The 23,563-nt window shown below is 42.8% G+C and overlaps 1 protein-coding gene across 1 annotated transcript in view; it reads right to left on the minus strand.

The window, feature by feature from the left end:
- Nucleotides 1–23,563, minus strand: part of RYR3 (ryanodine receptor 3) — a 464,873-nt gene that overhangs the window by 33,815 nt on the left and 407,495 nt on the right. The window contains exons 68-80 of the mRNA XM_016160800.2: nucleotides 18,588–18,675; nucleotides 18,393–18,485; nucleotides 14,089–14,103; nucleotides 11,241–11,411; nucleotides 10,879–10,938; nucleotides 9,241–9,372; nucleotides 8,673–8,785; nucleotides 5,726–5,822; nucleotides 4,010–4,116; nucleotides 3,536–3,587; nucleotides 2,536–2,592; nucleotides 1,502–1,601; nucleotides 1,271–1,350 (exon numbers count right to left, since the gene is read on the minus strand). Coding sequence (XP_016016286.2) covers nucleotides 1,271–1,350; nucleotides 1,502–1,601; nucleotides 2,536–2,592; nucleotides 3,536–3,587; nucleotides 4,010–4,116; nucleotides 5,726–5,822; nucleotides 8,673–8,785; nucleotides 9,241–9,372; nucleotides 10,879–10,938; nucleotides 11,241–11,411; nucleotides 14,089–14,103; nucleotides 18,393–18,485; nucleotides 18,588–18,675 — 1,165 coding nt within the window. The remainder of the gene's footprint in view (nucleotides 1–1,270; nucleotides 1,351–1,501; nucleotides 1,602–2,535; nucleotides 2,593–3,535; nucleotides 3,588–4,009; nucleotides 4,117–5,725; nucleotides 5,823–8,672; nucleotides 8,786–9,240; nucleotides 9,373–10,878; nucleotides 10,939–11,240; nucleotides 11,412–14,088; nucleotides 14,104–18,392; nucleotides 18,486–18,587; nucleotides 18,676–23,563) is intronic.

The raw sequence follows: 23,563 nt of genomic DNA on the forward strand, positions 1-23,563 counted from the left end.
CTTAAATCTGCCATGCGTCTGAGCCCCACACTCTATTTAGAGAACCAGAATCAATTCGGGTGGACATTTTTACTTTATAAAGATCCACTGGTGTTTCTCCTAGGGCATTAAAGTAGACCTTTGACTTTCATAGGTTTACTCTATGAAGTCTCTTCTACTTGGGAACAAGCACCCAGACCACAATCTAGTACAGTTTAATGGTTTCTGAGGTTATAATCTGAACAGCTCGTGAGATGAGTTTGATGCACTGAAGCAAGGAGTTTAGCCAGAGACGAGCCTCATCGAGAGCTCAGTATCTCTTTCACAATCAGACTGTGTTCCCTCAGTTCTCTGTTACTAGGAAGGCAAGAACTTTGACATAATAAAAATTTTGTTTGTTAAAAAAGTTGGGGGAGGCCTGCAAGAAAATCAACTGATGAGGTGGTGATGGAACAGAACAGAAAGTGAGGCGTGTCTTAGAATATAGTAGTCCTTAATGAGAAATTTGGGATGAGTTAAATTATATTTAATAATGGTAATTATGAATCTGGAGATTCTCAAAGGCCCTGGGATGTAACCTTCATGAATGCCAAGAGTCTTTGAAATGTCACTTTCCTGTGCACACAGATGTTTTTAGCCAGAGCCTAGTGTGCCCAGGAGATACCGGTGCCTTCCTGTCTCCTGCAGCCAGTTCCAACCCAGATTGCTGAATGAATTCCATGCGCCAGGCAGTCTGTGCTACTATTCTGCATGCTGTTTCATTTAATGCAGGGGCACAGGGGCTTTTATTTGCATCGCTAACTGCTGCACCCTCCACCTTTAGAACAGAGCCTGGCCATAGTGCATAGTTAGCAATCACTAAATAGTTGTTGAATGAATAAAGAAAGAAATGAAGAAATAACAGGTGTGTGGCACTATGAACCTCAACTGCCCAGGCTCCTTGCTCGCAATAAGGCAGATTAGTGAAAAAAGTTGAAATAAAAATTTTAAGGCTTAGAAAACCTCCTTAAGTGCATATGTGTGCAAATAATAATCCAATAATGAAAAAATGAAATGGTTTTCTTCTTGAACCCTCGGTAAACCTGCTTGATTTGTCTGTCAACTCCCAGACTGGTTTTATCTGTGTTCCCAGCTGCTCTGATATAATTGGCCACTAAGGGCAAACACCAGCAAATGTGATTCTGGGTGGCCCCTCTGGGTGGCAGAGTCAATACCGCTTTCCTGTAGTGTGACAGTTGTCAAATGGGAATACCCCAGGAAGTCTGTGCTACCTCCCGTGAGTTCCTAGTACCTGCTGTACACCAGCGTTGCCTCCATTCAGGATAGCGATCCCCAGCTTCAGAGTCTCAACCACCATGGGGCTCATCTCACCTGCGGTGGTGAAGACTTGACTGAATCACCAAGGAAACAGGGTGAATCACACCTACCGGGCTTTATCAGGGCTCTTTAATAATGACTTCATGTCACAGTGTGACCTCTCTGTGGTAGTTACAGGGCCCCATCCAGAAACCACAGGAACCACCTTTACTGGCGCTTATCATCTGAAGGACCATCTCTGCGGCTCCGCGCTCATGCAGCCGAGCCTGCTGATACAGGGTTTTCTGCTTTTCCATTTCTTTCTCCTGGAAAAAAATACACAGGGAAAGATTTGTTCACGCCCAGGGAATTCACTGTGGTGAGGTAAATTGAGAGAGATAATCTTTACTTGCTCAAGGAAGGTAACGCACATAAAGCGGGTCTCTGAAGTTTATTTTCAGATGCTACCTAGCTTTCTAACACTGTCCACCCATAATTCACTCATATTTTGATGAATTTTCCACTATTCGCACTGAGAGGCAACACAGTCCATTCCCCTTTTATGTTATGACTATAGGAAGTGACCCCAGATTAAAATGTGTTTGTTTTCAATGTTCCGTCATACAAGAAAAACTGCTTAGGGGTCAAATGAAGTATTTCTGTCTGAATGTAGAAAATACCTATTTATCTAGAATGCTCAGACCACAGAAATAGAGACTTTACCAGACATGGGATACTGGAATGTCAAGGCTTTCTAGAACTGTAATTATGTTCACTTACTTACACTGTTGTATACTTTGTCTATAAAAGAGTACAAGTCAGTTAATACAGTTTTATCTTGGGAGATTCAGGGTCCTGCAATGCCTCAAAATAAAAATTGCTATTATTACATTTACAGTATAGCAGTGCAAAAAACACTCCAGTGCCTCCATTGCTTTGAATTTTCATATTTGGATGTTTGAATTTGTCTTTCTATGGCCCCTGTTACTACCATACTTGAGTAGAGGTACAATCTTTCCCAGAAGAACAAACCTGGGGGGGCGGGGCGGCCTGCTTCCTGGCTGACTGCTACCTTTCATTACGCTGACAGACGGAAAACAGAACCACAGCTAGCAGGTGTGCATTATCCCGGCAGACTTGGGTATTTGCTGCCAGATACACATGGTGGGTGAGCCACATGGCTAATGTCAGCTCCCATCTCTGAAGTCCCCGCCGGTTGACTTTGGGGTGGCCCTGTCTTCATCCTTAGTGAAAACTTACTTCAAATGTTTTCTCCTTATCTTCCTCTTCTTCCTCATCCTCCCCACTCTGACAACTCTGGATTCCGTGGAGCAGGGGAAGGAGGAGACAGACAATCGAATTAAAAGTCAGCCTAATAAACAAGACTCTTCTCCTGTGCAAGGGCAGGGGGCAGGATGTCATTCACAGGTACCTCAGGACCTTAGCACTTCCTAAAAACAAGAACATTCTGACCCCTGCAGGGCCAAATGCCATCTCTGCAGTTATCAAGCAGTTCGGAAATGAGTGACGAGTACACTGAGACCACATCATCAATGGCGACTTACTGGGTTTAACCACAGACCTGAACTCTTCTATCTAATAAAGTTCTGGTGTAAATTGAGACAGGAGCGTAGGGAGCTGTCCCTTTCTGACAAGATCCAGTGGCCTGGCAAGAAGGTCAGAGACACCCAGAATGTGAATCCCAAAGTGCCTCTACGTATCATGACCCTGTGGTGCAGCTGGTGAATCGGCACTCCTGTACCCCAGTATATTCCCCTTCCTGCCAGACACAAAGGTTTCCCATTTGAGGAGCAGTTCCCTTAACCACTCAGCATTCCAGAAGCCACCCTCCCTCTACATGACATACAAACCACATCTCAGATCACTCTTCCTGAACACTGGGGCCTCCCTCTAGTTTCTAAGTCCGTTTCCAAACGTCCTGAACTTCCTTCACCTACAGATGTGTTTAAACTACTGGACGTGTTCATTAAGTGGAGGAGCAAGGGCAGTCTGTATGCCTAAGCTCTGTTTAGCTGGCTTAAAACTTCCCTGTGAACCCAGCCACTAGCACCCACCATCCCTGCAAAACCTGGAGGTTTTCATAGGAGGCTGATAGATGCCACCTGTACAGCACATGGATCGTGCAATGCCTGGATCTCACGTCATGACTGAGTCTCAGCCTGCTGCTTGACATGACAGTTTCTCTGAGACTAAGAAAAGACATACAGACTAAGGTCATGGGCAGAAAACCCAGGTGTACCTTGGCCATCATGCTGGAATAGGAGGTATACAAAGGGTCGTCTTCCAATTTACTGGAAAGAATGGAGAAAATATTTAGCAGGCTACATTCAGGACCCAGCAGAAAAGACCAAGACCCACATAAATCTTAAATTATATGTACTAGTAAATTAATATAAACCCCCCTCCCCCACACTGATTCTTAGAAATCACTCTGAAAATCTGAATCAGCATTAATTTGACACGAAATTCAGGGATGATGGTTAGTTTCCGGCTGCTTAATCTATAGATCCCAGTGTCTGGCATTATGATGAGAGGGGCTGTGGCTTATGGCGTTTCTGTAGATGTTTCCTGATGGCCAACAATAGGGCAGCAAGGAGGGCTGCTCAGATCTGGCATCCCCTTCCCAGGCGCTGCCATCAGGGGGAGGAAGATCTGGGGTCGACACAACCATGCCTGGTGACGGGGAGGGGCAGGGTGCTCCGAGGATGCTGACCTCCTCTCCGTGAGAGCATTGCGGCTGAAATGGAGAATGATCTGATGAAGTGGGTCTGGTTGCTTTTCCACCTCCTCCTCCTCCTCCGCTTCCACCTTGGGAGATTTCTACACAAACCAATGCAGACAGGTTTTAAGCGCGTATCTCAACACGTGCCACACAACTGCATGCGAAGAGAGAGAAGGTAAAGCGCAAGGCACAGAGTGCAACAGACTAAAAGCACAAAGAGAGACCGCTACGTCATATATTTATTTCAGGACAGAAGCCCTCAGGATGCAAGGTTCAGGATATAAATGTATGTTTTTTTTTTTTTTTTCAGGCAATTGAAGAAACATTCCAATTTTGGGTTAAAACAAAATGAAAGGAAAAGCCAAAGCCTGGCCACAGGCGAGGCACTCTAGATCCCAATGCAGAACTCTCATGCAAGGTCTGGGCACCCGAGTTCAGGAGGGAGGCCCTGGAGAGTCACCCAAGAGCCTGGATCTCTCGGCCAACACCTGAAATTCTCTTGGAGAGTTAGGCTGAAGATAGGGTGGGGCAAGAGTTACAAAGCACTGGGGCCACTTGGGGGCTAAGACTATTCTAAACTCAAGCTGGCTAAACATTTTTCTTTCCTAACCTCACTCCTGATTCTAAAAATCTTGTTGTTCCTGAAGAATGCCATCCTGGAGCTGCCAGCCTTCCAGTTTTTTTTTTTATCTTTTCTGTCTCATTTTACAGAAAGGGGGATAGCAACAGATGCCAGAGGTAAAAGTGAGCTTTCTAGCAGAGCCAGCAGGCTGGACCATATTCAGAAAATCAGTGAGAACTGCACAGGTTGTGTGAATGGTTTAGAAGGAGTGGAGGGCTGAAATGATACTGTCAACTCCACACTAACCAAGAGACTGGAAAAATGAAGGAACTGCCTTTCTCACTGACAGGGATATACGAAAAGAATGAAAAAGCATAAAGACAAACGAAAGGAAAATGGGAGAAAAAGGATTAAAGGAAAAAATAAGAAAAGAAACAGGGAGAAAGGAAAAGATAGAAAAAGAAAGAAACATAGGAAAGAATGAATACAAGAAACACAGGGTAAGTCTAATGGAGAGAGTAAGGGAGAAGAGAAAAAAAACATAAATGAGAGAAATAAAGAGGGAAAAAAAGAAAACGACCATGAGTTGGCCAAAGTAGAGGAGGGTTTATTTTCTTTCGGAACCAAGATGAAGCTCAGTGGGGCTGCTGTAACCAGCTTTTCGTCACTTGCATGTCATTTTAAGTAGTTTTAGAGCATGAAGTCTGTTAGAGACAGGGCATTACGAATCTTCGGAGGGGCCAAATGCAGAAATGGGTGTTGTAGGAAGGAGATTTTGATGTGCCTTCTCCAAAGCAGAGCTACTGCCTGGAAATGCAGGGCCTTGGTTAGTTAGGGCAAGGTGGCCTCCTGCAGCTGCCAGTGCTCAAAGCTTAACTCCGCATGAACTTTCCAGGGCATGGCTGTGCATTTTAAGAAATATTAGTTGTTAATAATGATGATGAGTACCAGCACCTTCAAGTGAAATCATCCTCTGGCTTATATGACAACGAGTGGGGCTTCCCGTGATAATTTGTACTGTTAGTTCCTTTTAAATTTATACAATCGATTCTTCGTGAATCTTTAACTGCTATAATGCACACACATGAAAACAAAAATCAAAATCATTCACACCCATATCTGCTCCCAGTCGAGTCAGTACTTACAGCCAAATCCTGTACTAGTTTCTCTTCAAAGAAATACTCCTCTGTTTCTATCCAAAATCTCTGATAGCCATGGAGGAAGAGGTTAATAGAGCGGTGCCTGAGCGGAAGGGGTGAGAGTGAGGTCAAGAGGGATCCATGGGACATCTTATTTTAGTTTGGGCAGTTACGGTTAGTAAGCAGGATGGACTTTTGTACAATTCTTATCCTCTGATTGGTCAGGGTAGCCAATAGAACACCATAAGCATTTATTTAAAAGAAACAAGAATCCTCTAACACGGTGCTTCTTGAATGTCTGGAACACCTTCTGCATGAACTAACAATGGTTAGTGGAAGACCTGGAGGTAACCGTAATTCTACCCTGGTCTCTAGGGTCTTTATCACGTTTACCCTCTAATGACAGATAACTCATTAGGCCGAGGAACATTTTGGAAGTACTGGCTTAATTTGGCAATTTGGTTTTTCCTTTTGGCTGATCAGCAGTCCAGGTAATCCAATCTAAATCATGTTGATGGTGAGTGGGTTAGTCTTAGAGCAATTGAAAACAGCAAAATGTGGCTTCTTTCCAGGGCCTCCAATGAACCACATCTTCAAGGTGCTCCAGCTTTTACTTAGGAAGGCAAGGCTTGGGGGAGCTGCTCTCAGTAGCCTGATTCCTGGGTGCCTCATGGATTCTAGCTATGGCCCTGGTATCTGGGAACACTGAATAACTGGCACAAGCCACTAACTCCCCATAGGCCAACATTGATTTCTGGGAATATTAGCCATTGAATAGCAGTTAATCTGTTAACAAATGTGAAAAGAGTAGTGAGGAAGGAAGGCGAGAAAGGAGCATGAAGGTCAAGACCACGTCATCAAGACCTGGTCATGGTTTCTGGCAGAACACAGCCCTTGTCCTCTTTCTTCGAAATCTGACCAATCAGAGTTATTTTTAAAAATTGTACAAATCTGTGTTTTTATGTAATGTTAAATCATGGTCAAGAAAGGAGGAGTATGCAGAGAATGAGGCGGTCTCTCCACAGGTTACATTACCATTAAAATGGGTATAAGCCTGTCATACTGAGTTTTTTCATTAACCTTTTCCAGCCAAACCCGTTGAAAGGTGCTCAGGAAGAAATTGTTAATTTTGTGTCTGGAGAAAAGCATACAGGTTTTCTTTTAAAAACTAACATCAGAGAAACAGTTTCCATATCATAAAATAAATCCCTTTAGCCCTTTAGTTTGGAAGATGCCATGCAATTTAGATCATCACAAGATGGAGAAGATGTGTGGTCTCCACAATCAGCTCCTTAGACAGCTTTTGTTGTTGAAGTTATGAAATCTAATTACAGTTTTCCACGCTAGGAAGAAATCCAGGGCAACCCTCCAAAATGACTAAGTTAGGGGTAGGGACAGCCACGTTTCAAGGACATAGTGGATTCCTGGACTTAACTATTACCTGCAGAGGGGTAGAGCTGCTGAAGGTGCAAGCAAATATAAAAGAATGGTATTAATATTTTCAGTGGATTTAGAAAAGAAACGGTTGTTTTTGAGAGATGTATTTTCTGCCTAGCTGACCCTGAAGTCATGTGCTCAGAGCTGACCCCTTCTGGTGGCCAAATAAACACAACATCAGGCACGAATCTCTACCAGGGGGAAAGTGAGTGCCTTCTGCGGTTTCACCACTGCTGGAAAACAGACAAAAATCCTATGAGTTTTTGCTCTTTCCCCCGGGCTATGAATTTCTTTCTTTCTTTCTTTCTTGGCTAGGACTTTAGCAGCCTTCATGGCCATAACTGCTTAATTTTTCAGCTTTTTATTAATGAATTCTACTTAATCCTGTGGTGCATGATTCCCTTCCAAAGACACTAAACTGCTTCCTTGAGAGACTTGTAGAAGCAGGTGTGTGTCTCAGAGGTTATGATTCTGCACCATCTTCAAAGACCTGACCGGGAAAGCTCAGTTAGCTAGTTGGCTCAAGACAGGCTTATAAAACACTCTGGACGAATGACAGCCAAGATGCAACAATTTGATGAAAGCAAAATGTCAGGCATAAAAATAATTCTCTATCGGATATTCCAGAAAACAAAAACCCACATTTATTTGCATGGGATTCAGAATGTACTTGTCCTAGGCCATTTAATTTTCCTGCTGGGGCGAAGCAGATTTGAAAGTCAATGACACAGAGGTTGACAATCACCAGCCTTGGTTGTTGATCATAGATCCTACCTCAGCTACTCTGCAACCAGTCGAAGATGGGACTGTCACCACATTACCAATGACACTGAGTCAGTCTCAGTGGTCAGTGCTGGCCCAGTCAACACTGATACTCTGCCCTATGGGACACAGTTCGTGTGTTCACACACATTCTAGAAAAGCCTTCACATGTTTTTCAACTTCAGAGTATGAAAGAAATACCCAGATAAAGGCATCATGCCCATGATCAGCCTCTTGGGACAGTGCCCTTTCTTCATTTTGAAGGAAAATATACTGACGAAAGGATTCTCAAGTTACATTTCTGAACCTGATGGGGAAACATAGTAATTTTGGTGCCATTCAAGTGCCTGAGCAGAGAAATAGTGTTTGATCTGTTGATGGAATTTAGGGTAAAGTATTTTTGAAAACACTTCCCTTTTTCCAGGGTGCCTTTACATCCTCACAAAGAATCCCCTGTAAGTAAAACTGGAGAGCATCCACTGGCTTATGTGGATGACATCATAGTGCAAAATAGTAAGCTAGGTGGCATGGGGCACTAGGAAATCTCATCTGTTTTCATTTTCTGTGCTTACCTTGATTGCCTTAGCTGGTCATTATACTATATTCAGACTGTAATGGCTCCATGGGTGAAGGACTCTTAATTTCTACCTCTTGGATCGTGATTGCCAGGGCCAGAAGAGAGCACATTCTGTGGGAGGATACCTTAATTCCCATCGCTGGCTCACAAGCCAGGAGGAAATGACAGAATACTTGCCTGGGCAGGTTGTAGAGAGGGGCCATCCTGAAACAGGCCACCACTGCCCGTTTCCGCTGCTTTGATAACAGTTTGTGCCACACTGCCTTCTTGGACCTCAAAGGCTGCTCCACCTGAAAGAAATCACATGGGTAGGTGTACACTAGGCTGACTGGGTGGCAGAAGGTAGTCACCAGCAACAAAAACTTCTCCACCCTGCAAGAATTCTGATTTCTCAACTGTAGTCAGCAAAAGGTACCCAGCAGTAGATGAATCAGCTTGTGGAGGTCTTAGGTGTTTTTCTTCTCCCAGCTGCTTTTGGCTGTTTATTGCTTAACAGCAGCTTTACAAACGGATAGGGTCATTTGAGCTAACGGTAAAATCTGTTAAATACGGGGAGGGGAAGGAACTGAGGAATCTGGTACCATGAAGTGAAGCACCAAGATGACACCTGGGTGTGAGCTGGGATGATCCTGGCTCTTCGTTTGTCTTACGAGGGTGTTCTTAACTAAGAGCTGAGTATAGAGAGGACCTTTGTATTCTCCAGGGTAGTCTTGCTTCCTCAATCTTCAGGGCAGATGCTCCTTACCTGCTCCAGGTGGAAGACAGCTGCTGAAATTCTCTGCACACGTTCCACTGTCCTTTCTGGATTGAACGGTTCTTCACTCTTCAACACATCCTTGTAGAGATTCAGCTGCCACTTTACAGCTGGGTCATCAGACTGAAAATGGAAGCACACACACGAGATGAACCATCTCCAATATCTCTTGCTCCGAAAAAAAGCCTTTTACTCCTAGCATGGTTCCATAGCAATCAAGACTTTCGTCTACTATTGCCTCTTTCTCATTTTCTCTATTATCTTCTGGAACACTGTAGATGCAATGTAGAAACCTCTCATTCTAGCCCATACATCCCTTAACTTTTCAGTCATATTTTCCATCCTTTTCTTTGTGCTGCATTACAATTTCTTTAAAGCAATCATTCAATTTCTAAATTCTCTTTTCAGCTATGTCTAGCCTATTTTTTACCCCATACACTGGATTTTTAATTTCAATGGTTATTTTTAATTTTTGTAATCACTATGAGGGCTTTTTCAATAACATCTTCCCTCTTCTTAAACAAAAAAAATACCCAAGCTTTGATTAATGAATTCGATTTCTACCTTTCTCTCTTTAAATATTTTAACCATACTTATTTTAAAATTCTTCTCTGCAATTCCTTAGGCTTGAATTCTCCCTTTTGTTTCATTTTCTGACTTTATAATAGTGGTAGATTTCCTTTGCACTTTTTCAATATGAGCTGGTCTCCAGAAGGAGTTTTATTTACTGGCATCTCAGTCTATATTGTAGGGGGTGAGTACCTTTCAAATGGTTTCATGGTTGTCTTTCCAGGAGATTCTCATGTTTCACAGATTCAAGGGTAATTTTATGTAAGTTTCTTCCTCTGCATTTATGTGCAACTTAAGAAATTAGATCCCCATCTTTCTTTGAGGTTATTAGAAACCCCGGCCCCCAAAATACAAAAAACAAACAAAAAACCCCCAAAATGCAAAACCTACATACTTCATGAGTTTTCTCAACTGTATCAATTTCTCCTCAATACTATGGTTTAGTGTGTCTTCTTTTTTTCTGGCACTTTAGATTTCTTTTCACTGCCTTTTTTGTAGTATCTTTTTTCTACCAATCATGTATATTTTGGATGGAAACAAGAGGGCATAACGTATCTGAGGAAAGAGCTGTTCAGATTTGCAGGCCTGGAAAAATATCGAATAGCCTTTGGAATCAAAATTTGTCTTGATTTTTTTTTTTTGATTATACCAACTCAGGTACAAAGTTACTTAGTTTTCAAATCTCTCGAGCAGGAGGTGCCAAAGCTTCCCCCAGGTATGCTCTTCACTGTTTAACAAGCCTCACAGTCAGTACATCCTGAGGCCTAATCTAACCCCCTGCTATGGGTGGCTGTCAGCTCACACAGTGGGAGGAGGACGACATGCTTTACTGGACACCTCTCTGAATATTCTTTTAACAGCAAAAGGAGGAACAAACCTTAAGGGGGACAACCAAAAAAAAAAAAAAAATAAGAGCAGAGAGCTAGTCCTAGCAATTTAACACAAGTGCTCTGAGACTGATTTTTAGAACACATTTTAGAAATACGAGCAGATTAAGCGAGAGGGGGGCACCCTGCAGCCAGAGGACAGCCTGCGTGAGTTCTCCGACTGCTGTATCACCTTTTCCTGCAAGTGCAAGTTATTCCGCAGATGTTCCTTCACCTCTTCGTCTGTGTCCCTCTGTGGAAAGAGATGTTCAATTTTATTCCTAGAGGTCACTACGGAAATTTAAAGCAGGGCGCAGGAAAGTATGGACATCCGGCCAGGGGACAGTTTTGCTGAGATCTTAAAACAAGAACAAGAGACATTACAGAGACTTGTCCCAAAGGGCACGGACAAACTCCCAAACCGGCTTTAAAGATGAGGGTGTGTTGCCTCTGTGCACCTTGGTTTCTGTTCACCTGCCCCCACCCTCCACCCCAAAGAGGACTGAGCATCTCTCACCACCTTACACACTCAGCCAAAACAGATGGGCGACTTACATGGCTGTATCGTGATTTCGCGAGGGAGATCAGCTCCTGATCGCCTGGGGTGCACATGTTCAAACCAATGGGCAGCATTTTCTTGAGTGCGGCCACGATGAGGGAGGTCTGGATGGAATACAAGTCTCCCCTTCGCTTGGTCTTCTTCCGTTCCTGATCCTGTCCTCCAGACTAGGAGATGAGGTTGAAATAAACAGAGGGGTTCAGTGATTCTGAAAGGAACTGCCTCACTTCGGAGGCAGCCCGCCTCCACATGGCCCTGTCGATACAGGTCAGGCCTTTACGTTTCAAAGGACAGTAAAGGGAGTGTATTAAACAAAGACAACTAGGTGGCCATAAAAATCCGAGCCCTCCCCTGTGTGCATGCTCACAGAACCCCGTGACCAGACACACACAACGACACCTAGTCTTTGCTCACTCACTCCCAGACTGAATGAACAAACAAAACTGGTATTTTTCAAAAAAGGATGATTTGATTACCGATAAAATGACTTTCAGAAAAGAACTGATAATCCTGATGCTGGGGTGTCAGGAAGCACGTGAAAGAGCATCTGGCACAGGACAGTTCTGTTTCTAGGGCTGAGGTTGGTGTTTTGGAGCACTGGCCTCGCACTCGGCTTCTAAGCTGAAGTAATGCACATTCTCACAGGAAAAGGGAAATCCCCACATAAAGCTGCTCTGGGATCTGATCGAGGAAAGGTGGGAGAAGCTGGAACTCCCCAAGTCCCTGAGAGTCTGCCTCTCTTTTGCTTATACTTCCCCATGGCTTGCAGGGAGAATTCATCCAGTGAAGCAGTAAGTTTCAGAGGAGAATCCAAGGCACTCAACTGAGGCAACCAACCAAGAGCCCTCAGCATCCACAGCACATGGTGGCAGGGAGGGATCTGCATTGGGGTGGGCGTTTTCGAGGAAACGAGGCACTGCAGTGACCTAATCTTCATGGTGTCAAGCTCTGAAAGAGCAAAGCTGCCAGTGTGGCACCTCACTTGTCGGACTCTGCCTCGGCTGAATGGGCACTTGCTGGAAGTGTGGGAGCGTTGGGTTAGCCAGAAGCAGAAAAGGAAGCCCGGGAGCAAAGCTTGGCTTTGTGAGGTGCCCATGGAGTGTTTGCAGTAACGAGGTGGCAGCACCCCAGTTTACAATGAGCCGCAGGGCTCTGGGAACGGCGGGGAGATCAGAAGCCGCCCATGGAATTGGCATGTAAGACCCAGGACCCTGGGCTGGAGCAGAATTCATTTTATAAGGGATTGGCCTTCTGAGAGAAGGAGGGTCAAAATTAACACTGTTTTGGGACTGGTCTCTTTAAATGACTCCCCAAAATGTAAAAGAAGTTCGTAATTATTAATGGACAAGTGGACACTCTTAAAATGGATGTGAATTCTTTTACCCAACTTGTGGGAGCTGTACCATCAGGTGGTTACATCACAGAAACCTCAGCAAAGCCCTCTGACCAGCAAAACCCAGTCAGTCACCCAACACTGGCAGAGAATCCTACTGGTTGCAAGGCACCTGTGCCTGGTGCTCCAAAACAGCGGGGCAGACCCAGGACAGTGATGGGAGGGGGCCATGAGAAATATGAGTGGGGCGAGGGGAGATGATGAGGCTAAAAGGCAGCGGCTTCATGTGTTCCAGAACACAGCAGAAAATTCGTTCACACAAAGACCACAAGAATTCCGTCATTTACCGGGTGCTTACAAGGTTCCTCACATGTTCTACCTCAGGTGTAGAATGCTAAGGCAAAACTCACTTATAGTCTAAATCGCCCTTGAAAATGCTTCAAACCATTTAGAAGAACAGAACCCAGTTTTGTGTAGATAAATGTAAAAGGTATATTGTAACACGCAGTATGCAGTCCAGTGAATATGTAAAATGTAACTGTGGATTTGATACATAATTTAAATAATTTCTTGCTCATTCTATTTTATTTGGCCAATCTCACGTTCTTAGTACAAATGCTGCATATATGATATGACTCTAATGTGCTGCTACTTAAACCAAACATTTCTAATCCTCCCAACAACGCTGAGACAGGAACAAGTCAGTTTTATAAATGAGAACATGATGCTCAGAAAAGTTAAGTGATTTTTCAAGGCCACACAACACGTATGTGTCTGAGTCAACATCTAGACCCAAGGTTATCTGGCCATGGCTCTATTTTCCCTTTCTGAGAGCTCCATGTGGCCCAGTCCTTCAGACCTCCAGCCTCTGCCACCTACCTTAGGGAAGAGCGCTTGGGACAAAGGCAGCGCTCTTAATCTTAATGAAGAGATAGAGAAATATTTCCAGGTAATAACTGTATGAGTCACTGGAAAATTTTCAGGGTTTATTCCACCATATGTATATTTTGTGCAAAAAAATCATGGTTATCTGCTGATTTCAAATCCTGGAGTTTAGTCCTTGGAAAACTCTCTGACTCATGGGAACCTCGTACAAGACGCAGAAACGTATAGGGTGAAAGGGTTGGGACCACTGACAGCAAATAGATTCTGACCCTGCATGGCACAGTGGAGGAGTGAGTCTCCTGGGTTCTCAGGCCCTGCCAGTGTCCCTATCTTTGTAAGTGAGCTGGCTGCAGAGTGGGCGGCTGGGCAAGGGAGCAGAGATAGCAAGGAGACCTCGGTTAGGGCGAGGCTTGGCTGGCTTCCCCGGCTTCCCCATTCCAAGGGTGGGTGGGCCTACATTCACTCTTTGACAGGCAGTTGTCTTCCCTGGAGCAGGCCTGGGGGACCTCCAGGTGAGAAATTCCATTCTGTACCACCCCCATGGTGATCACAATGCCGAGGGTGGCCAGAGCCTGGCACCTCTAATACTAGAACAAGAAAAGACACGTCATGCATTTGACCTGTACCTTTACTTGCATGGCCTGTGTGGAAAGACAAAAGAAAAGAAACAAGGAGAAGAGTCAGTCAGTTAAAGCAGGGGTCCACGACATTAAGGTACCACATGTTAGTCATAGCTTCTTAGCCCCCGTTTCTCAGCCAACACAACAGAAACTCAACTGATCTAGAAGCCGGCTGATCATGGCATGAAAGGTGAATGGGAGGTTAGGATGGAGGTTAATTTGGTCACAAGGAATTATACCCATATCAAGCAATGCACCCCTGGGCCGAGGTCATCTCAGAGACCAGCCTTCCAGAGTGTGTGACACTGAGACCCAGGTGGTCTTCAGATCTGGCCATCCATATGAACACTTTAGACTTAAAGTCTCTCCTCCATCCTCCCTCCTTGCCCCTGGGTAGGCTGCGCACAGTCTATCATGTAACCAATGACCCCAATTTTCTTTCTTCCTTCCGCCCACCACATAATCACCTCTGGCATACCTGTGGTTACAAAAATATATAAACATCTAATCACTATGCTGTTCACCTAAAACTAATAAAATATTGTATATCGATTATAATCGATTGATAATTTTATTAAAAAAGAAAAAAAGAAAAAAAAAGAGAGGACAGACCCAAGCTAAGGAACAATGGGTGTGCTTCTGCTAAAAGGTTTACTTAAAAAAATAAAAAAGTACTCTAGGAATCTCCAAAGTGGTTCAGGATCACCCCACAGCCTGAAGGATGGAGCATATCCCTTCTCATGCTGTGACCTTTACATTTACCTTAGGTCAAAGGCTCCTACATGCTTCTAATTTTATTTTTTTCCTCACATATTGCTAAGATTAGTTAACTCACTAATGCTGAAAATGCTTTTTCTTTTCAAGTTCCCTGAAGCTGTTTATTTTCTAAACAGAAATTTAGGAATTCTGTATCTTCAAAATCATTTCATTTCCTCCAGTAGTTTATGAGTAAACAGATGATTTTATGTGTAACTTAAGAAAAAAAACAGACTTTTAAGGGATGAGAGAGGTGAAGAGGGAGAAGGGGCAGACGGAGAAGGAAAGAACAAGAGGAAAAGGAGAGAGGGAGGGAGAGATCGAGAGAGCGCACTAGAGCTCCACAAGTGCAAAAACAAAGGGAAAAAAATAAAAGTGAAAAAAAGGTAGTGTCTGGAGGGAATGAGCGGGGAGGGAGGGAGAAAGAGCACTAGGGGAGTGATTGGAGCAAGAAAACTCATACACGTAATTCTGAATACTCTTAAAAAACTCAGACATCTATTCTCTTCCCTGCCCCTTTTCAGTGCACTGAAATTACTCATGGGGTGGGGGTGGGGGTTGGGGGGATGGGGTAGCTTTAAACGAGAAGGCACTCTAATATTTCCTGCATCACAACTCTTTCATTGTTATAATCTTGGTCAAAGAACTGGCATTTCTTGGGCTAAATGCATTCTAACTTACCATTGCCCTCCGAGGAAGCTGCTGCCATTTTTCCAGAAAACAAAACAAGTTTAAAAGCAAAGCAAAGCAAAACGAAACAAAAAACACTTGCTCAGCTTAGTTACATTTAGCTTAACATATAATTGCAAACCAGCGTTATATAAACAAAATATACAATGAGCTCCAAAAAAAAATCTGCTTTAGCTGCCAGAAAAATAACACATCTTTGAAACGACCTTCGGTTAATCAATTACGAACAGTGTGGCCCACTGCATTTTTTTTTTCCGCTTCCTTTCCATTCGTAACGGCGAGTACAGTGTGTGTGGGCATGCAGCGTGCCAGTACACGCATCTCTGCAATGGCTGCCATATGTACCGAGGCCGATTTCATTTATACAACACCAGAATTCAATTGAGAGTGGAGATAAAAGCAAGCACAAGTGACAGGTGACCATTCAGATCAGGTAGCAGAGAGAACCTCTAATGTCAGGGAGGCAAAGACAATGGGGATTCGATTGATAATATAGAAGAATAGTCCTTCCCCAGCCTCTCAATATGTAATTCTACATCCAAAAATGACCGGAAATGGCTATGAGTTGCTGTTTTGAAGACACGGTATCTCTCTGTCTGAAATAACACACTGCATTTATACAATATTATTTTATCCTTGAGAAGCAGTTTGAAACTGACTTTTAAACAGAACTTTCTAGAAGAGTCAGATAGTAAGCTGAACCCCATTCTATGGATTGATGAATTGAGTCCCAGAGGAGGAGGTACGTGAATGACGTAGGGCTGTACCTCCAGTCAACAGCTGGACCAAGAGTAGGATTTAGCTTCCTTTCTGTGTCTAGTCCTATTTACCACTACATTTTGTGTCCCAACTGAGGCAACAGGAACAATAGGAACACTTGTTACCCTGAGGAGCATGGCACGTTATTATATAACATCTAGGAAGTGTCCTTATGTCCGTGACACTGTAACTTTGACCTTATCCCATTAGTCTCAGAATCAATACCAATGGAAACGAAATGAAAGCATTTACTCCTGTAGACCAACCTTATCAACAAGGGAGATGTGAGGTTTCTGAATATGATCATCCTCTGACAAGATACCCTCTTCCTCATTCAGTGATGTGAATGAACTCTATTTCAGGTTAGCTTGTTAGTAGGTTTTGAAATGTCATTCTTTGTCACCTCGTCTCTTTCCAAGTGTAAACCCAAAGACCCTCAGTATCCACTCATCACCTGACGGTTGAGATGTCTTTGCCATTTCTACTCCTCTGGGATCCGAATCCTGTATCAGAGTCATTCCCATTGCTTTGCTGCCATCCGCTGACAATGACAATGAATGCTGGCTGGTTCAGTCCTGAGCTAAGGGATCGACTAAGTTAAAAGTCACATAAAATCTGCCCAGAATTTAGGTGGATGGGGTCAAAGGACTTTAAGATAAATGTCCAGGAATCTGAAAAATCCTACCTTATGTACCTCACGTGGATAGCAGATGTGATTGCTAAAAGTTGAATGCAAAATGGATTTTGGAAAATCAAAAGTTAACTAAAACACAAAAAGATCTACTATAAGTAAAGTTCCTTTGCAGCAAAGATTCCTCTTGAATGTGAAGATATACTTCTGATCACTCCCCTTTGTATTTTATTTTGAATTAACAAAATAAAATTTACTTTATTGATAAATTTTATTTATCAAACTTAATAAAGTAGTGTATATCAGATTCTAAACTTTAAGAGTCAATTTTTAGGCACTGGAGTAGTGTTAGTGTCAACATAGCTAAAAGATGGAAGGGGTGGAAAGTTAGAGTGACTGCAGCTGACCCGAGCTACCACATATGGTGAAGTTTTGAGGGTGGACTTTTGGTGTCATACCAGCCTCTTATCTGTAGCTCCACGTATACAGGCCTTCCATCCCAAATGGATACTTGAAAGATACCCCAAGGGCTTCACTACATACTCATGATGGTCATCTTTCCAGACTGATTTTCTCTTCTGAGGGGTCCCCATGCACACGCCACTTCCACATTCCTCCGAGGTAGCATTGTGCCAGCAATGAGAGGTGGACGTCTCAGGTATCATGTGTCACTTACACTTGACATATACAGTCAACCCTCATTGAGGCACACTTCTCAAGGGAACCAAAACAAAGGTAAGCCATACAGCTGGTAACGAAACATCACATTTAAGTAAGCCTTGCTTGTGTGTATGCCTGAAAAGTGTCTGAGAATTCTCTCCAATCGAAATAGCAAAGCCTCACTGTACAGAGCTGACCCCCTCTTGTATTCCTGCTATACATTTCCCCACAGGCGGCTCTTTTTTCAGACAGATGTTCCGTATACCCCTTTCAAACACTTCTTGCGGGAAGATGGACAAATGCCTGGGTTTCTGAATGCAACTCACATGGAAAATAAACAGAAGGCATTAAGAGGGTGGTGCAGCTGAAATAAAGCACCTACTGAATGTTCCAGATAGGAGGAAAACAAGTATACTGTGAGAATGTGCTAACAAACTCTTCAAAGCATGGTCATTTCCTTTTAGCTAATCAAAAGGTGACTTGGCATGTATATATTTATAGCTTTACTACATGGGAAGTAGTTCTATTTTAAAACTATTGACAGCAGCCTTTGTTTTGATGACCTCTTCAATGCCTTAGGCGTCTTGAAACATAAACTTTTTGACATATAAGCAGCTATTTATTCATAAAATGTGATGACCATGCTTATTCGAGAGCAGTTTCTTCCAGCTCATTCTCAAGGAAACAACAGTAGACACTGTTGGTTTTGGTGGTTTGACCTAAATGCAGTACAGGGCTAATCCTTTCATATATCCGAGACACACAGCTTAGGTCAAGGTTGAGGAGTCTTTGGAACTGATTTCTCAGGACTTACTTTTGACATCTTGCTTTTGCTGTCTCCAGTTAAAAATGCCAAATTATTAATTTCATTCTGAATCACAAAATTTTGCTCTTCCCTCTTGAAGTTCTAAGTGGGGAGGAAATGAAAAAGCAAAAATTACAAGACAGTTTTCCAAGGACTGTACCTTTCACAGCCCTCTCTAAATCCAGGGCCCACTTGTGTCCTTACGTGAGATTTACACCACAGGATGAAGACTTCTGCCACCATACGGAAGAGCTGGTCAGAATCAGCGTCAGGGCTTTTGAGCCAGTTAGATCTGAGTTGAAAAGTAGATGAACATGCATATGAAATTCAGTAATAATTAAAATAGACGCACTCATTGGACATTGGACGCACGTATTTATCCAGATAAAACTGTATCCCTATAAGAAGGCTATCATCAGAGAGGCTGAAGATCGATACACTCTGTGCTTAGATATAGGCATGTAATTGTTGCAGATATTTCTGAAGGACCTACAATAATCATTTTCCATTTTACCAAAGGATTCAGGATTATCTTAGCAAACGGATGTCAGAACTCGACATTTCAAGATTGTCAAAGGTAGGTTTTTTCTTCTTCAAACTGATAAAGCAATTAAGGTTTCCACTCTAAGTTTTGGGACACGTGTCCTTTAATACATAGCAGGCAAAACTAACAAAGTTTTGGTTACTATGACATCGGATTTTGTCACTGACCTGCTGAGCACTCTACACGTTTCCTTTCAAAGCCAGTTTTAAGAATGACATTTATAAGACAACATGTTTTTCAGTGTTAATTGACATGCATGGGCAGAGACCAAACATCTCCCATGCCCTCTGAAATGGTTTGGAAATGCCCTATAAATGGGCATTACTCATTTTTTTTTTTTTTGAAGCTGGGCTAGGTTTAGAAATTTCAAAGTGGCAGCAAGAAGATTAAACTGCAGTAGAATTCAGTCAATATTTGAAAGTTGTTTTTCCCCTCAGTATCTTACATACTTGAATTAAATTATATTTTACAAGGGCTAGGTGAGTTGGCATTTTCAAATATCAGCATAGAGTGACACGGTAGCAATTAAATTGTCTATTGTCTTTCTTAAGTTAAAGAAAACTGTGGCTCTCATGGATGGTCTGAAAAACCCAATGTTCTGTGATGCAGACAGGGTAATAGCTGTCAAAAGCCAGTTCCCTAAGCCATGGAACATCAGACTGAATAGCCCTGAGCATGCTGTACCTTCTGCCCATTCATGGAATGGCTAAGGAAGAAAGGTCAACGCTCATGAAGTCAAGACCACTTTTGGACCCCTCCTTCATCTCCTGAATTCCTTACTATCCTGAGTTCCAGCCTCAGGAGTGAGGGTCTCTAATTAGCAGCAACCACACTGGTCCTGGACCAGATGTCTTTAGACTTCTTTTACATGTGAGATTTAACTTTCAATACGTTTAAGCCATTGTAATCAGGTAAGTATTACCAGAGCCAAATGCAATCTAAATTTGAGGTTTGAGGTTGGTAATTCTTTTTGATTTCTTCCATATTGATTTTTCAGGAGTACTTTTTCAGGGTCAAGTGTCAAGTTTTATCAGAACTGCCAGCTGCTCATTCCTCGGTGTTTTGGTTTAATGAGCTTCATAAGTTTGCACTATGTGGGAAGAAGCAAGCTTCATATCCTATCATATCCTCCCAAGGAAAAGTACAGCCACAGGGAGCGTCAGTAGCAGGAGCCCTGAGAATATTCTTAGGTACACATTTCCTCAAAGAAGAATGAGGAAGATTTTGATCCCTTTGTCTTTATAGGAAAGCAGTTTCAGCTGAATGAATTTTGTTTTTATCATTCTTCTCGTTCTAAGAGGTAAACCTTTATACCTTATCTCTATTGAAGTCCTTTCTTCAAGTTCAGAGTGGTGGGTGTATATGAAGACTACTTCATTAAATGTCTGCCCCCAGGTACATACTCTCTGCACCTCTCTCGAGCTAGATTAAGATGGTATTTTCAGGAGACCAGAAGATCCTGACCTTACCTATCTTATGTGCCCATAGCCTTTTACCCCAAAATTATGTAACCTCCTCCAGGCTCCCGGTCTTCAATAAAACTCATGCTCTCTCTCAATATTCAGACACTTGATCCTTTTGTTGGCACTTAACTGATTTGTGGGTCTTTTTTATCATCTGCACTGCATGCTGCCAAAAGGCAGTTGGAAAATGCAAAGCTGTAAGTAGGGAGAAGGTTGGGTTTAGAGGTAATGATGATCAGTGGGGTGATGGTTGAAGCAACCCAAGTGGATGAAATTACGGAGCATACTAACAAAGAAAAGCAGCACAATAATAAAATCTTGGATGATGGCAAGAGTAAAGAGAGTTAGACTTCCATTTTTAAAAAGACAAGTTATCAGCTTCTGAAAGAAAGTAAAGACATTCTCCTATGTTCACAGTCAAGTTGTCTGACTTAGAGGTAAGAGCTTCCGTCAGCCTTGTTCCTAAGTGTCTAGCGGAGGACACAGTGAGAGGCGGTCACCAAATAAGTTACTCTAATTCCTTTTGAGAGGTTGAGAGATGGGTTTTCACCCAAAATCACATTCTCTGACGTTGTTCATTTCGATGTTCTGTTTCTGATTTCCAGATAGGTGGCTGAGAAGCCATTGCTTTTTGTAGAGATTTTTTGAATCTATGTTAACTTATACCTCCTGGCATGAGGACACGGAGAGCTGATTTGCCTGCTCTGACCACACCACACTGCAGTTCCTGTTCATTCTGGGTCAGCTTTGGGCTGAACACTGACCAATGGAAGCTACTCTTCAGAAGAATGTTCTAGATGGTGAAGAAACTTGAAACACTCCTGTGATGGTTGAAGGCAGTACAAAGCTTTAATATGACGACAAAGAACTGGGAAGAGGACAGGATGAGATGGCACCCTTCAATATTTAAAGGGCTGCCACAAGAGACTGGAGTAGTTTTATGTGGCTCTATAGAGCAAAATCAGAGCTGATGGTAGGAGTTACAGATTTGAACTGAAAATGGTTCAAATCGTCTGAATCTAGGATGCGAGTTGCATGCACAGAAAGGCGTGCCTGTCATCCAGAACTGTGGTGGATAATCAGAGGTAGGAAATGCGCTGCTAGGAAAAAGGAAGAAGGTATTTGTTCATCCAGTTTGAGGAAAGGTGAAATAACCTCTAATATTCCAGCCAATTCCACAATCTCAATTCCAAGACAGCTAATTCTTTTGAGTGAAGAAAGGACTTGAAGACGGTAAAGGCACACACACAGGAAGCAAGCATTTCTAAGGAAGGCTCAGCTGGACATAATGCTCCCTGGTGTTCAAGGAAGAACGGGTTGAAAAGAGGGGATGAATGAATTAATGATGACCTCAAAGACTCTCTGACATTGCCATTTTTAGCAACTGTCAAACACTGTGAAGGTAGAACATACTCTATCTCGAGTCTTGATCATCAATAGTGACAAATGCCATTAAAGAGCTATTCTTGGAGCAACCTTACTCTACTTTCATTTTTGTTTTCACCTCAAACTGACAAATTCCTTCTCTAAATTGTTAATATAATTATGTTACCGGAAATGACTAAAATGATGACTCTCAAACAGGATTTTTTTTTTTGAGAAAGTGAGTCGAACTTCCCATAAATAAAAGAATTATGTATGTATACACACACACGCATATATATAGTATGTGTAAGGTGTTTATTTTGAAATGCTAAATATAAATAACCTTAAATAAATTATTTTAAATAGTAAGTATGACTGACCTTATAAAATAAATGACAAAATGGGCATATCTGGACCTATTTCCTGCTCATGACAGAATGGCATACCACTCAAAACATTAGTGATGTTTCCCCAAATATTCCTGGATGCTTTCAATATCTACAATGGGGTAGTTTAAAATTAAACTTTCTCAAATTTATGTTTTAGGCCTTTAAGCTTTAAGAAGGTATGCTATGATGAGAATATCTATTTGGTTTTTGCCTTCCACTGGGACCAACAATCCTTTGTTCTTTTTTTCTGTTCACGGTCATTAGTCCCTCATGTCCTCATTTCTGTTGTCATTCAGCTTAAATTCCACAGTCGATCTTCATAATTACCCTCTTATGTACACCTTCAACTCCCTAACCCATTTTTTTTTGGGGGGGGGTCATATTCACTTTGCAAATCCCCAACCCTAGTTAAACCCAACCCTCTTCCTACTCTGCGCCTGAACCCAGCAGCTGAAGTGGCTAGAGAAAAAGACACCCTGCCGATGGGTCTCACTTTAATTCATGACCGCAGATCTAAAGTGAGACCCACCCTGCCGATGGATCTCACTTTAATTCATGACCGCAATGCTGCCGGGCGACCACAGTGATCCTCCCTGGTCCATCCGCTCTCCTACTCTCCCTAGACCCTGCCTCTTACCTTGTCCTTACACCTTAAACCTCCAAGCACCTTTTCCCCATCCTCACTCTCAGCTAATGATATTGCTTTCTACTTCAGAGAGAATGGAAGCAATCAAAAAAGTACTCCCACAGATTCCCGTCCACCCATACATATGGATATAGGTATATGTTACGTATGCTGGATATGGTATAGCTATGTATGTGCAAAGCTACCAGCATCAGCACCCACTCCTTGCCCTCCTGCTGAGGATAAACCACCTGAGGTTGATTGTTTACCTATGTGAGGATGTTGCTTTAGAAATTCTCCCTCTCACTCTTAAATGATCAGCTCCCTTTTCTACTGGGTCATCTCCACTCACAGAGAAACACACTGACAAGCCTCCCATCTTAAAAAACTCTTCTCTTGATCCCACTTCTGTCTCCAGCTAACACCCATTTCTCTGTTCCCCATTATAATGACACTCCTTGAACAAGTTGTCTACACTGCTTTCTCCAGGTGCTGTGCTCCCATTCTCTTCTAGCCCGCTCTACAGAGGCATTCATCTCCATTGCTCCACCAACACTGCTCTTGTCAAGGTCACTAATAACCTTCATTCATCATCCTTTCCTATTGGAAACCTTTGTGGAGCTGGCACCCAGGACACAACCTTCTGCTAGTTTCCTGTCTCACTGGTGGCTCCAAGTCCCAGTCACCAGTTCCTCCTCTTCTGCCTGGCCTTTTAATGTTGGAAAGCTCAAAGGCTCGGTCCTTGGAAACTCTTCTCTCTCCCCCTCAATCCTTTATTTATCTCATCTAATCTC

Source organism: Rousettus aegyptiacus, unplaced genomic scaffold (genome assembly GCF_014176215.1).
Source record: "Rousettus aegyptiacus isolate mRouAeg1 unplaced genomic scaffold, mRouAeg1.p scaffold_m13_p_3, whole genome shotgun sequence".
Taxonomy (NCBI): Eukaryota; Metazoa; Chordata; class Mammalia; order Chiroptera; family Pteropodidae; genus Rousettus; species Rousettus aegyptiacus.